The 12,139-nt window shown below is 40.2% G+C and overlaps 2 protein-coding genes across 3 annotated transcripts in view; one reads left to right on the top strand and one right to left on the bottom strand.

The window, feature by feature from the left end:
• Nucleotides 1–8,012, top strand: part of gdpd5b (glycerophosphodiester phosphodiesterase domain containing 5b) — a 35,882-nt gene extending 27,870 nt beyond the window's left edge. The window contains exons 10-17 of one of the 2 annotated variants that reach the window (XR_003299216.1): nucleotides 863–1,013; nucleotides 2,000–2,221; nucleotides 2,342–2,499; nucleotides 2,599–2,746; nucleotides 3,748–3,830; nucleotides 5,871–5,983; nucleotides 6,228–6,499; nucleotides 6,670–8,012. Coding sequence is in view for 1 of the 2 variants with exons in the window: in XM_026366725.1 (XP_026222510.1) it covers nucleotides 863–1,013; nucleotides 2,000–2,221; nucleotides 2,342–2,499; nucleotides 2,599–2,746; nucleotides 3,748–3,830; nucleotides 5,871–5,983; nucleotides 6,670–6,755 (961 nt within the window). In the remaining variant the exon portion in view is untranslated. The remainder of the gene's footprint in view (nucleotides 1–862; nucleotides 1,014–1,999; nucleotides 2,222–2,341; nucleotides 2,500–2,598; nucleotides 2,747–3,747; nucleotides 3,831–5,870; nucleotides 5,984–6,227; nucleotides 6,500–6,669) is intronic. The other variant, XM_026366725.1, reaches the window with a different exon arrangement.
• hspa13 (heat shock protein 70 family, member 13) lies at nucleotides 7,550–12,072 on the bottom strand. The gene is made up of 5 exons (XM_026366740.1): nucleotides 11,913–12,072; nucleotides 11,466–11,806; nucleotides 11,129–11,342; nucleotides 10,687–10,854; nucleotides 7,550–10,431 (listed from the first exon to the last, which is right to left on the bottom strand). The coding sequence occupies exons 1-5, from the start codon at nucleotides 11,935–11,937 to the stop codon at nucleotides 9,851–9,853; spliced, it is 1,329 nt and encodes a 442-aa protein (XP_026222525.1). The 5' UTR covers nucleotides 11,938–12,072; the 3' UTR covers nucleotides 7,550–9,850.
• Between the last annotated feature and the right edge of the window lie 67 nt (nucleotides 12,073–12,139).

Raw genomic sequence — 12,139 nt, 5'->3', positions numbered from 1 at the left:
ATGTACCCAGTGTCATTAGCTCCTGGCTATGTTGAGTAATTAGACTTGATGACTGCAGCAGACAAGAGCCTCATACAGTATGTATGTTTCTTTGCACCAGTCTTTTTAGTATTTTTAGCAACAAACGTGACAAAAATTAGTTCACAAACAAACATGTACACAGACACGCACCAAAAAAAAAAAAACACTGTTTATCTCACAGTGAAGGTTTTTAATTTTTGGTCTAACATGCTAATGTCTCCTAAAAATATGAAGTAAGTTGGTATTCAAATATTCAGAAACATCATCCAAATAGAAATCCCTTTCAAGTCCAACTTTTGTCTGTCATCACTGCTTTATGTTTGCTCTTCTTTGACATAATTTCAGGACTTCAGTCTGTAACCATCCTGTCTCTTTTGTTCTTATCTAATGTCTTTTAAACATGAGCTACAGATAAAGTGATTTTAGGTAACGTTTTGAAAAACAGCTTTTCAGCTGTTTGAAATTATTAGTAATAAATTAATAATTTTAACATTAATATAAAACTGTAAATGACAATAGTTTAGTGATTCGGTATTATGCAGTGGGGTTGCAGCAAGATAAACCAGTGAACACTGCTAATAAACCTTGAACATCACTTCTCAATGTCGCAGTGCTCTAATTAAAGCATTTATGTTGGTAAAAGATAGTCCCTGACTGTATGAAAGGTAATTAAGCTGCTTATTAGTATGCAGGATTATAATGCTGGAAATAATTAATTCCCGGCCTCCTGTTTATTCTGGGAATCTTTTATTTGTCAGATCTTTTATTCCTACTGTTCTGTCTTCTGTTGCTACTCTTTTGACTTTCAACTATAACTCTGTACTCCCTCCCTGTTCACTAGTTTGGATGGAGTTCCTTTCCTGATGCATGACCGCACCCTGCGGAGGACCACAGACATAGGGAAGGTTTTCCCAGACAGGCAGATGGAAGAAGCCTCATTCTTCAACTGGACGGATCTGCAGCAGCTAAACGCAGGACAGTGGTTCCTGAAGGTAATTCTTTGTTGCTAACAAGGATCATTCTGACATCATTTCATTGTGATGTTACCTAGTGATGCACGATTAAGATCTTTAGCCCATTGAGTGATGTGTACTCTGTGTGTGTGCTCGCTCATTGATCTTAGATGAAACCGGAGGGCGTCATGTAAATGCTGAGATCAATTAATGCTTTAGAGAGGGTCTCCAGCATGCAGTGGATCATGGCCAACAAATGTGTCAAAAATAATTGTTCATCATGCTTGAAGTACATAAAGAAAACACTCGATTCTAGTACTCGGTTATTCCTATTCTGGTTTAGCCAGGAGATTGTTTAGATGCATTTGTTTCCATAATGTATATGCTCAGTGTAGATTTCATTCTCACATAAGGTTTGAGCTCACTTGGTGTAGTAAAATAACCATTTGGTAAATATTTAAGCTTAGATTTTATGAGATCAGATTACTGTCCAAAGACACTGTCATGCTGCTACTCTGTGGGTATTTGTTTGCATTACTTTCTCCACTCTCGCCTACATTACAAGTTTGCACATTGTGGCTTGTTATTGCATTCCAATAAAAATCCTTACCACTTCTGTGCTTCTGTGTATAGTTAAGACGAGTCACTATCGCAGTCTAATGTTGAGAGGCCCAAACATGTCATCTAATGTCCGGAATGGGTAAAAAAAAAAAAAAGTCACAAAGAAGACAAATCTCAAGTGAAACACATCACAGAAGACCCAAATAAAGAGCATCTAATCTTCTTCTGTATGTTTTGACAAGGAGTGAGGGTTCAGTGAAGCGAGAAAGAATGTGAAGGAAATTAGGAAAAACATTGCAGTATTTGTATTTCCTGTAGGTGTTGTCCAAACACTCTACACCAGAGTACACTTTAAGCAGTATGAGTACTGATACCATGAAGTAATTGTACTTGAAAATGAGAAACCAGTGATTCTGCTCACATTAAACATTATTAACTCAATCCTTGTTCTGTCTGTGTTTCAGAATGACCCCTTCTGGACAGTGCACACACTGTCCTCAAACGAGAAGCATCTGATCGCCAACCAGAGTGTGTGCAGCCTGGAGCAGCTTCTAAAGCTAGCTTCCTATCACAACAGCTCAGTGATTTTCAGGCTCAGTAGACCTCCTCTGGAGCACCCTCGCTACCAGAGCTGGATCAATGATACACTGCAGGCTGTGCAGCAATCTGGGGTACCTCAGAGTCTGGTAGGTGTATATGGCAACAGCGTGATGTGTGACACTCAACATATTGTGTGCAAACAGGATGGATTGAAATGTGAATTGATGTGAACGCACAGTATGTTGTGTGCATTGTGCTGTGTGTAGGTGATGTGGACTCCAGATGAGTACAGAGCTCAGGTGAGACAGCTGGCTCCTGGTCTGGTTCAGGCCTCAGTGGAGAAACTGAGTCCTCAAACTCTCCATCAGCATGGCATCAGGAGGCTGCTGCTCAGATACAACCAGGCCAGCACACAGGAAATCAGGTAGGAATGCACTTGCACAAATCTGCCATGCTATTGGGTCGATAACTTGGCATGTGGGTCAGATTCAACTGTGTGTTAAAAATGAGTGATTGGTTTCAGGGACTACTCCGAGAGCCAAATCAACCTCACTCTCTACACTGTCAACGAGCCCTGGCTGTACTCGGTGCTCTGGTGTAGCGGGGTGTCTTCAGTTTCGTCTGAAGCTCCAAATATTTTGAAAAAGGTGCCTTACCCCATCTGGCTCATGGTAAGAATCCATCACATTTTTCCCCCATTTGCATCCAACCTCTTACCTTTTTAAAATCAAACATTATTATTTTCAAGATTAATGTTCAGCTTCTGGCTTCTTCTTACAGGTAGAACTACAACAGATGCACAATGTTGATAAGCTCCAAACTAAATTTGCTCTACATTTCTTGTACAGAAAACTTTAAATTGATCTAGGTGTCTCACATTAAAGTGCAAAATGTAATGCATCAGTGATTCTTTGCATTGGCTTACATGCTCATTATGACACGCCTTTTTAACCTGTCTCTCCCTGCAGCTGCATCTCTTCTGCGTGACTAAATTAGATTTTGCTCTGTGACCTCAGCAAAGGAATCCCAGCTTTCAGCTGAACTTATCAAGCATGTTTATTCCTCCACCGAACATCCTGTGCTATTACTTTCCAGCGCTCACCTGAATTCCCAGCACAGTAGAAAGACGAGTATCATCACTGTTGCGTGACCTGTAGAGTATGACTCAGGGTTTTGTAGTTCAGTCGTCTCCTGGAGCCTCTCAACATGGGTAGCACCCACACTGAGCCTCTTTAGTATCGTGTCATCTGCTTCGTCTGTGCAGCCCTGTCTCTCTGCCACTATACAAGAACTATGCATGACAACATGCAGACATGACATGACCCCCTGCTGTGGTTCATTGAGAGTTTAACCTGCATCTGCAGTACCATCTGACTGTCTGATCTATGAATCTAACTATAAGAATAGAAATCTTATTCTTGATGTTGTTAATGACAATAGAGGAATATATTTAATCGTCAGGGTGTTCGGTATTTGTCAAGTTTCCTCTCATCTAAAAGAAGTGCTAAATTCTGTTTCTCAATTTCATTTCCATTTATTTGCAGTAAGTATTTTAAATACTGTCTCATTTTACACTGTTGTATTGTTGACCTCTAGTGCCACCTAGTGGTGGATCCTGCCATGAACTTAAAACGAACAAACTTCAGATTTAATCAAAGTTGTGTGTTTCCAGAGACCAGATGAATACCGCCTGATGTGGGTGTCTGCGGACCTCATCTCTTTTGCTGTAGTCATAGGAATATTCATTTTCCAGAGGTAAGTACGGCCACTCGATGATGTAACCGTATTCAAATGATAATAGTGAGTGCTCTACACAAAATGTTTCTCCTGCTGGTGGATGCAGACTAAATGCTGCTCTTTTTCTTAGCGTGTGCTCTTCCTCTTGTGCTCACCAAACACACATGAGCTCATATAACTAATTTCTGCTAATTAAGAGCGTCCTACTTACATGTCACACTCACAGTCTGGAACACGTCATTAAAATAACAGCTCATACATAATGTTGCTGTCCCTTCATGTTTTAATTACTTTTAAATGGTTTCTGTCTCAAATGGGCTTCAAAGGAAAGGCTGGAAATACCATTTAATGGGTTGTTTAGGAACATTTCTATGTGGTTTTTTTATAAGCTGTTCAAATGTATTTCTGCTGTCCTGTCCCCCTCTACCTCTTGTGTTGTCACAACCAGTGGTGACAAAGAAGATGCACTTTGTATGAGCATGTCCTCTCTTACAGTAGCTACACCTTTCACACTCCTCCAGTATTTCTGTTCCTCTATTGGAGAGTGTGGTGTTGTTGTTTTTTTTTTTTTTTCTTGAGACAGATGGTCTGTCCTCCTGTCGTCTCTTGGATGGAGGGCAGTGATCTGTTTTTGTTTTTTTTGTTATCACAGTCCCGTACGGGTTTGCTCTGCTTGCCCGAGCTCTTCGGTAGCTTCTGCTGGCTTCTAAACTGACCTCTCTTGTCTCCCGCCTTCTTTTGTCCTTTTTTATCCTTCCGCCTCTCCTTCCTCGTCCTCTCTCCTCTGCCTGATGTGCATGCTCTTCTCCTCTGCTGCATTCTGGCATCTCTCAGCTATCACATGATCAGGTAACTGGGTCACCTCCTCTGACCCAAAGTCTTCTCTCTTTTCACTCTCTTTCTTTTTTCCACTATCTTTACCCATAGATCTTTTATTCAAGGCACTCTGCCTTTTCTCTTTTTCTCCATTCTTTTTCTTTTTTCTATTTTTTTATCACTCTCTTTGTCACATTTAACTCAGATTTTTCTCTCCACCTTATTTCCACACTTGTTTTTTTTTTCTCTGACTTCTCTCTGTCTCACCTGAAGCATTTTACTGCACTGCTGCCATTTCTCATTGTAATATAAATAACAGGAAACTACCTACAGCATAAAGTCCCCAATAAGATCTTAAATTTATTGTCTGTTTAAGTAAACCAAATCATTAAATGTTATAAATGTTAATGTTCAATATGCTTCCATCAGGCAAAGTGCCTCAGGACTGACTTTTATTTATAGAGATGAACTAAAGTCTGACTTATTTGCTTTTCTGTTTCTAAATCACTCCTTAGTCCTAATTTATAGTGTCTAATGCGCTTAAGGTTTTTTAATTTAAATCAGAGCTATTTCCTTTAAAGCAAGGAGGGTTTTCACTTAAAGGAGATTAACTCCTGCCAGTACTGATAAACTGAGACTGATCTTCTAAGCAACTAAACAAGACTTAATAACTAAATGCTGTCTTTACAGTTTACCTTTAATAGAGTGAAATGGTGAAATTATTTTAATGGCTATATAACACAAGCAGGATAATACTTGATAATTAAAACTGTCTATTCATTCTATAGAATTTTATTTAATTATTATTATTTGCAATTTTCAGGTAATTTATTAGGTTTAGTAATGGTTAATGTCAAAATTAATTTAATTAGTAAAAAATCATTTCTAGTGCTTTAACTCCAAATAGATTCATATGGAAAATATACCAATATTTACTTTAACTAGTTACAGTCGCTTCGTTAACAAACAAAAGATTGAACACTAGGCAGGTTGTTTTTTCTGCTAATTCTGTAAATATGCTAACTAACAAATGTGCTGTGCCACATACAGTAGACTGCATTTATACTTCCAACTTTGTTCACATACTGTGACTTTAGCTGAGGAATTAGTCTTCTCAAAGTTCCCCAGTAGGTTTATTGTTCTATTATAAATCCTAATCTGCATGTTGTGAACAGAGGCAGCAGTATTTAGTGATATTCTCAATGTGTCAAGGTTATTTCTGACCTCATGTTTGATCCGTAGGTATCGGATGAGCGGTATGCGCAGCTACAACCCTGAACAGATCATGCTGAGCGCAGCAGTCAGGAGGTCCAGTCGAGACATCAACGTCATGAAGGAGAAACTGATCTTTTCTGGTGAGGCTCAAAGGGAGGTTTGTCAGCCCTTGCCTTGTAGTGTGTTGGTTTTTATCTGAGCTCCTGAACTCAAAGAAATTCCTCTCTTTGTATTTTATATGTAATTTACTGGATTTCACTTTGAGTTTGAGGAATGAGCCGTTTTGAGTTTCAGGGAGCTAGCGAGCATGTCACTCCTTCCCAGCATGCATCTGAGTGTCTGTGAATGTTCTCGTTCCTCCTCTTCCTCTCTTCCATGTTGAAGGTCAACCCCAGTAGCCGCCTGCCTCCTGCATACTTCGTGTGTGATGTGCACCACGTCCTGTTCGTCCTACATCCTCTCCGTCTCCTCCGCCACCAGTGACTTGTTCCTTTAATCCATGCGTCTGTTGCATCACTCATTACCTGCCACCTGTCGCCTGCTTTCTTCTTCTCCCCTTCATCCATCCACTCATGCACCAAACCTCCCCCACAGTGTAGGGAAGCTTATAGACACCCCAGTCTGCCCAGGCAGGCTCTAGGACTAGGGGGTCAAAGGTAAGCCAGGGTGGCTACATCTGTTTTAGATGCTACATTCATTCATTCAACACGTTTGCACTCAGTTACACCTTTATTTTGTCAATTTATTGACAACTGATGAGGTTTGAAAGTTTTTCTTTATTGTTGTCTACTGACATTTCTTTTCTTTATCCTATGGCGCCCTCCAGAGGTGAGTAATGGAGTTGGCAGTGCTGAGGAGCTGTATGCAGACAATGGCTACGACTACTACACCAATCAGGCCATCAGCCAGTGATGGAGACTCGGCTTGTACGAATCTGCTGTAGCGAGACGGAGACGACAACACTCAGTGTTCCCATCATTCCTGTTTAGTCAAGTCTGTTCTGTTCTGCATTATCTTACTGATTCACTGACAGACTGACACAAATCGACCACCCAGTTGCTTTGTGTACATAATGTAAATACGTTATGTTTTTGCTTGTCAGACATACTGTATATCAAATGGGACTACACGCACTTTTTATTGAAGGGTTTCGCCAAAACTGAGGCCTCCTCCTCCCACATCCAGGTGTCTGAGAGGCCCTCTGAGTTACCGACCTGCTTCTTTTAAAAGATGAGTTTCCAAAGTCTTTTTAGCAAATTTTCCAAAGTTGTTCCTTATTTACAGTAAACTGTAAATGAATATTCTTAGCGGATTAATTTCTTTTAAACAAGACTTTATTGCAATATAAGACAAAAAGCTTACAGCTCATTACACTCCTGCCTTCTGTCAGCACTCTTCTGTGCTGTTGTTCGTAAAATAACATTAGTATTTATATTTAAAGAGGAAGAAAACAACACAAACAAGCTGTTTACAGAAGTCCTGCCTTCTCCAGGTGAAATATTCACATGGTGTATGTAAGATAATTATTTTGATAGAAACTGAATGCCCCTTCTCCAGCTGTACTTTTGACCAGCACATGTTAACAGTTGATCATATTGAATGACTTGTTTGAGCTGTGCTCCCAGAAGAACAGGAAGAAATGGTTTGGGGTGAAGATTTGTTCTGTCTTTTTATGGTTAATGTGAATGTGTTTGGATTGCTTTCTGTTTTTTCTTTTTTTTTTTTTTTAAAGATGTGTGTGTATCTTGGCTGGTTATATATTTTTAACCTGTGTGCAGTGCTATGTTGAGTATTGTTGTACATAAAAGGTGAATCAGTGTGAGATGCTCCAACCAACTAAGATGTGAACAATGTGACAGTTTAATAACTATCTACAGTCTGGTCATAACAGGAGACATTTCACCTCCTACACAGGACTGCAGTTAGGTTTGTGTTATTTTAATGTCATCAGACAAAATGCATTGAATTGTGGTTGCTGGTGTAAAACTGAATGCTGTAAGGTAAATGAAGTGGGTGCTAAATGTGAAAATAAAGCTCTAAACTAATTGAAGGGACGCTACAGGTATCACAACAGGCAGCACAGGATCAAGCGATTGATAGTGTTGCCTTTTGTGTTTTTCTTTGGGTATTACTGTGCCTCAGAAGTAAACATTAAAGTCTTCAAATACAGCTGTTCACTAGTTTTGTTGTTTAGTTTTTTTTCTAAATGAAAGGAAACCATTATTTTAGGACATACTGATGAGAATAAGATAACTGGCAACAGGTAGTGAGTGTATGAAGTATGATGTGTAGGTAGGTGGAGCAGTAACACAAAATGAACCTTCAACAATTACTGAAAATAAAGACGCTGTGTTGAAGCTGCGAAATTGAGAAGTTTAATAGGCTGAATAACAATTCTTGTCACATTTTGTTGGCTAAATTCTTATAGTAAAATTTGAAATACAAAAATAGTTGTTTTTAAATCTGTCTCTACTTTAAGAGCAACTAATAAAGGATTTGTTACAGTATCAAAGGCAAACAGTACCTCCAAAATTAGCTTCACTGGATTTGTTATATGAATATCTTGGTTTCAACATGATTAACACACTATTTGAAAAAAAATAAATTAAATACACATATTCATGAATCACATTTGGCAAAAATGAGAAGTTGCGATACTTGTTTTTTAAAGGAATATGGATACCTTCACATTGGTTAAAAAGATGGTGACTCTGGACTGTCACAATTTGAGAATAGATGTGGACATCAACTTCCAACAAGTTCATTTAAATATATTTTCTTCACACTAAATTATTCAATACATTTTCAGCCACAGCCCATGTGTCAGGCCTTTAAAACATACCAGATGTGGTAACACATTTCACAAGGCACTAGTAAGCAGTGCTTTGGTCCTTTTGTGGCACTACCACATTTGACCTCCTGTTCATACAGCAGCAAACAGATCATTGTTCTAAACTCTGATATGCAGCACAAAGATTTGCACTGTGTAACATCACAGCTATTTAAACAAAGCATGCACTACTGTAAAAAAAAAAAAAAAAAAAAGTTGGCCAACAAGTGGAAGTCTTTGAAGTGCACACTGAACATTTGTCTCAGAGGCAAATAATTAGCATTTTCAAAGGGAATGTGGTACTTTACAGTAATGTGTGAACATTAAGGCTTTCTCTGACATGTACCATTAGACTCTGCACCTCAACCAGAATACCTTACTCAGGAGGTGATTAGTCTATATTGCAGTAAATTTGTTTTAAATTTATTGTGCATATCTACATCTTTCTCTGCCCCTCTGTCCCTCAATTACCTCCAAGTATCAGGGACCTTGAGGCCTCAGTCTGAACTACTAGCTTGTAGAAGTTCACAAACAATTTAGCAGCTTTCTGAAAAGGCACAAGCGCACAGTATGTTAACCTTCTATGGAAAGAATGAAAAACTTTAAAGGCCTGCAAAACACATGGACACACAGACACCGTCTCTCTCACACACACAAACAGCCATACTGTTAATGGAAATAAATAAATAAATAGCTGAGCATGTACTAGCTTGTCATTAAGACCTTTAAACGAGTGGCTGTTCCCTGAATTGGACACCATTAAATTACGGCATTAGCACCATCACTGATGCTGAATGGATGAGTGAATACTCAACAGAGAAGCTTCTCGCTGTATTTCTGCAGAAACTTGCACAACAAAATCAGCTGTCACTTCGACAATGAGTTCACACCTTTCTGCAGATGTTATCAGTCGTTGTCAAAGAGAAATGTTTCAGCATGTGATAAGCATTTTCTTTTGCCGTTACAGTTTCTTTTTCTGTCCTGATTCATAAACAAAGAGGGGTTAAATGTCCTAGAAGATCCCAATATCTTCATTTAGCTGATACTGATATCTGTTGTGCATTTTTCTCACATCTGTAGACTTGAAGCGCATAAGAGAAGCATGAAACAGTTACTAATGTGTTGCCAGTTTATGTGGCTTCCCTTTTATGTTCATAAATAACCTTAATAATAAGGATTAGCTAAAGTTTGTCTTGCGCAGGTGTCTGTTGGGGATTTCTATAGCGCTCACTTGTAAAGGCCAAGAGCCACCCATAATTCCAGCCTGAATAGCTACGCCTGTAACCACAGCCAGGTCTGGGTCAACCGATGTGTTGGGCTCCTTCCCAAAGTACTCAGTGATCAATCTCCTGATTCGTGGTATCCTGGTAGATCCTCCAACCAGCACAATCTCATCCACATCCTCTTTTTGCAGGTGGCCTTCAGCTAACACGGTCTCAACAGGAGCCAGAATCTTCTTGAAAAGGTCCTCGTTGAGCTCCTCAAATAACTCACGAGTGATCTTAGCCTGGAAGAGAACTGAAGCAGGAGCAGCACCTTCAGGTGTTTTAGATCTTTCATTGGTGTTTAAGTGCAAAGGCACCTTGATGATGACACTGGGTTGGAGGGTAAGATTGAGCTTTGCGGCTTCTACAGCTTGCCGGAGACGGTGGATGTCCTCTTTCAGAGTGGGTGAGACCCCAAACTCCTGTCGGATCCGCTCTGTGGTGTACTGGAACAACCTCTGGCTGAAGTCTTGGCCTCCTAATTTGTTATTTCCTGCATTTAAAAAAAATCATAAAAAGAAACACTTCTTTTTAAAATTAATTCATTTGATTTGTTGAGTTTCAAAATAGAAAATCTAAAAATGAAAAAAATGGGATCAGTGTTTTGTTAGAAACCTGCTGAATCTAAGTCAATCATGAAAAGCAGAGACAAAAAAGAATAAAAGATTTTTAACTGGAGTAGGAGCTGTGTGACAAAAGGTGCACTAGGTTCATTTCTCTTACACTTGTAAAACAGTGGAACACCTACCTGCCATGGCTCTGGTGAGGAACATGCCTCCTTGTTTGTTAAGCAGAGACACGTCCAGGGTTCCACCACCAAGGTCGACTACCAGTACATTAAAGACGTCAACCTTGTGCAGACCATAAGCCATGGCTGCAGCCGTGGGTTCATTGATAACGCGGAGGATCTCCAAGCCTGCAGGACAGCAATAAGGGAGTTAGTGCATGTATTTTGCCTGGTACATTGCTAATGTAGTGGCTTGTTTAGTCAATGATTATGGGAATCATAGGTTATTATTCATCTCAAAATGTGTGCAAAAATGTGGTTACACTATTTAATTTAAGTCTTTTGTTTTATAGTAGAGAGAAAGAGATTAACATGATGTGCAACAAGCATCCCAGGAATTTTTACACTCATATCAAATGGCCTATCACCAAGTGCAACATCTTAAAATAGTTACAGAACTGACCAGCGATATTGGCTGCCCTGACAGTGTAATTCCTCTGCCTCTCATCAAACTCTGCAGGCACTGATATGACAGCTTTCTGTATGGGCACACCGAGGTGCTGCTCAGCCATCTTCCTCAGCTTCAGCAGCAGTCTGGAGCCAATGAACTCCGGGCTCACAGTGAAGGTATGATTTGTGGAGATGGAAAACTCTGCACTTCCATTGTTGTTAATTACCTGGAAAAGAGACAAGGAAATGTTATGACTGAGGAACGAGAGATTACATAACTGAGAGCAGATAATGGATGATCTATCAACAGGATTTTGTAGAGCTGGTCAACAACCCCCAGCACGACCCACCTTAAACGGGTACCGAGCACTCTCCTGAACCAGATCCTCTGGCTCAAATATCTTCCCGATGAACCTCTTGGCATCGTATATAGTGTTTTGAGGGTTGCTGTCGGCCAGGTCCACGGCTTCATGTCCGGCCAGCACCGCAGTGGGGGTGAAGGACACGGCGCTAGGGATGCTCTTCCTCCCCACTTTATCTGCTATCACCTCCACCTCCCCGGTGCCAGCCTGAAAGACGCCCACAGAGCAGAAGGTAGTTCCCAAGTCCAGGCCGATCACTTTGGGTTTAGGGGGAGGTAGGTACTGTTGGCCCAGATATCCAGCCAGGAACAGGGCCAGGATAACAGAACCTGTAACAACATGCGTATTAACAGCTGGACCAAGCCAGTTAGCTAGCATGTTAGCATCAAGTCGCCGGCTAAATACTAAAGAAAATATAGCTGTCATTCGACTTACCGATCATAGAAATCTCTCCTGACATTGTCACACACTATTGCGAGGTCACACGACGGTCAAGTTTACAAAATCTCGCTCTATTGCCTAAAATCCGGTTAAATTGAACCCGGCTTTGACAACTGGATAATGCGAAACAGGAAATTTTGGAAATTACCAACGAAGCACACGTCAACGTTCCATAGCCGCCGGTGCATTCTGGGTAATGCAGTTCGTGGCTTACATCATCG

Source organism: Anabas testudineus, chromosome 13, assembly GCF_900324465.2.
Source record: "Anabas testudineus chromosome 13, fAnaTes1.2, whole genome shotgun sequence".
In the NCBI taxonomy this organism is placed as follows: domain Eukaryota; kingdom Metazoa; phylum Chordata; class Actinopteri; order Anabantiformes; family Anabantidae; genus Anabas; species Anabas testudineus.
Note: the sequence above shows the minus strand (reverse complement) of the source record. Positions and strands in the feature narration are given on the sequence as shown.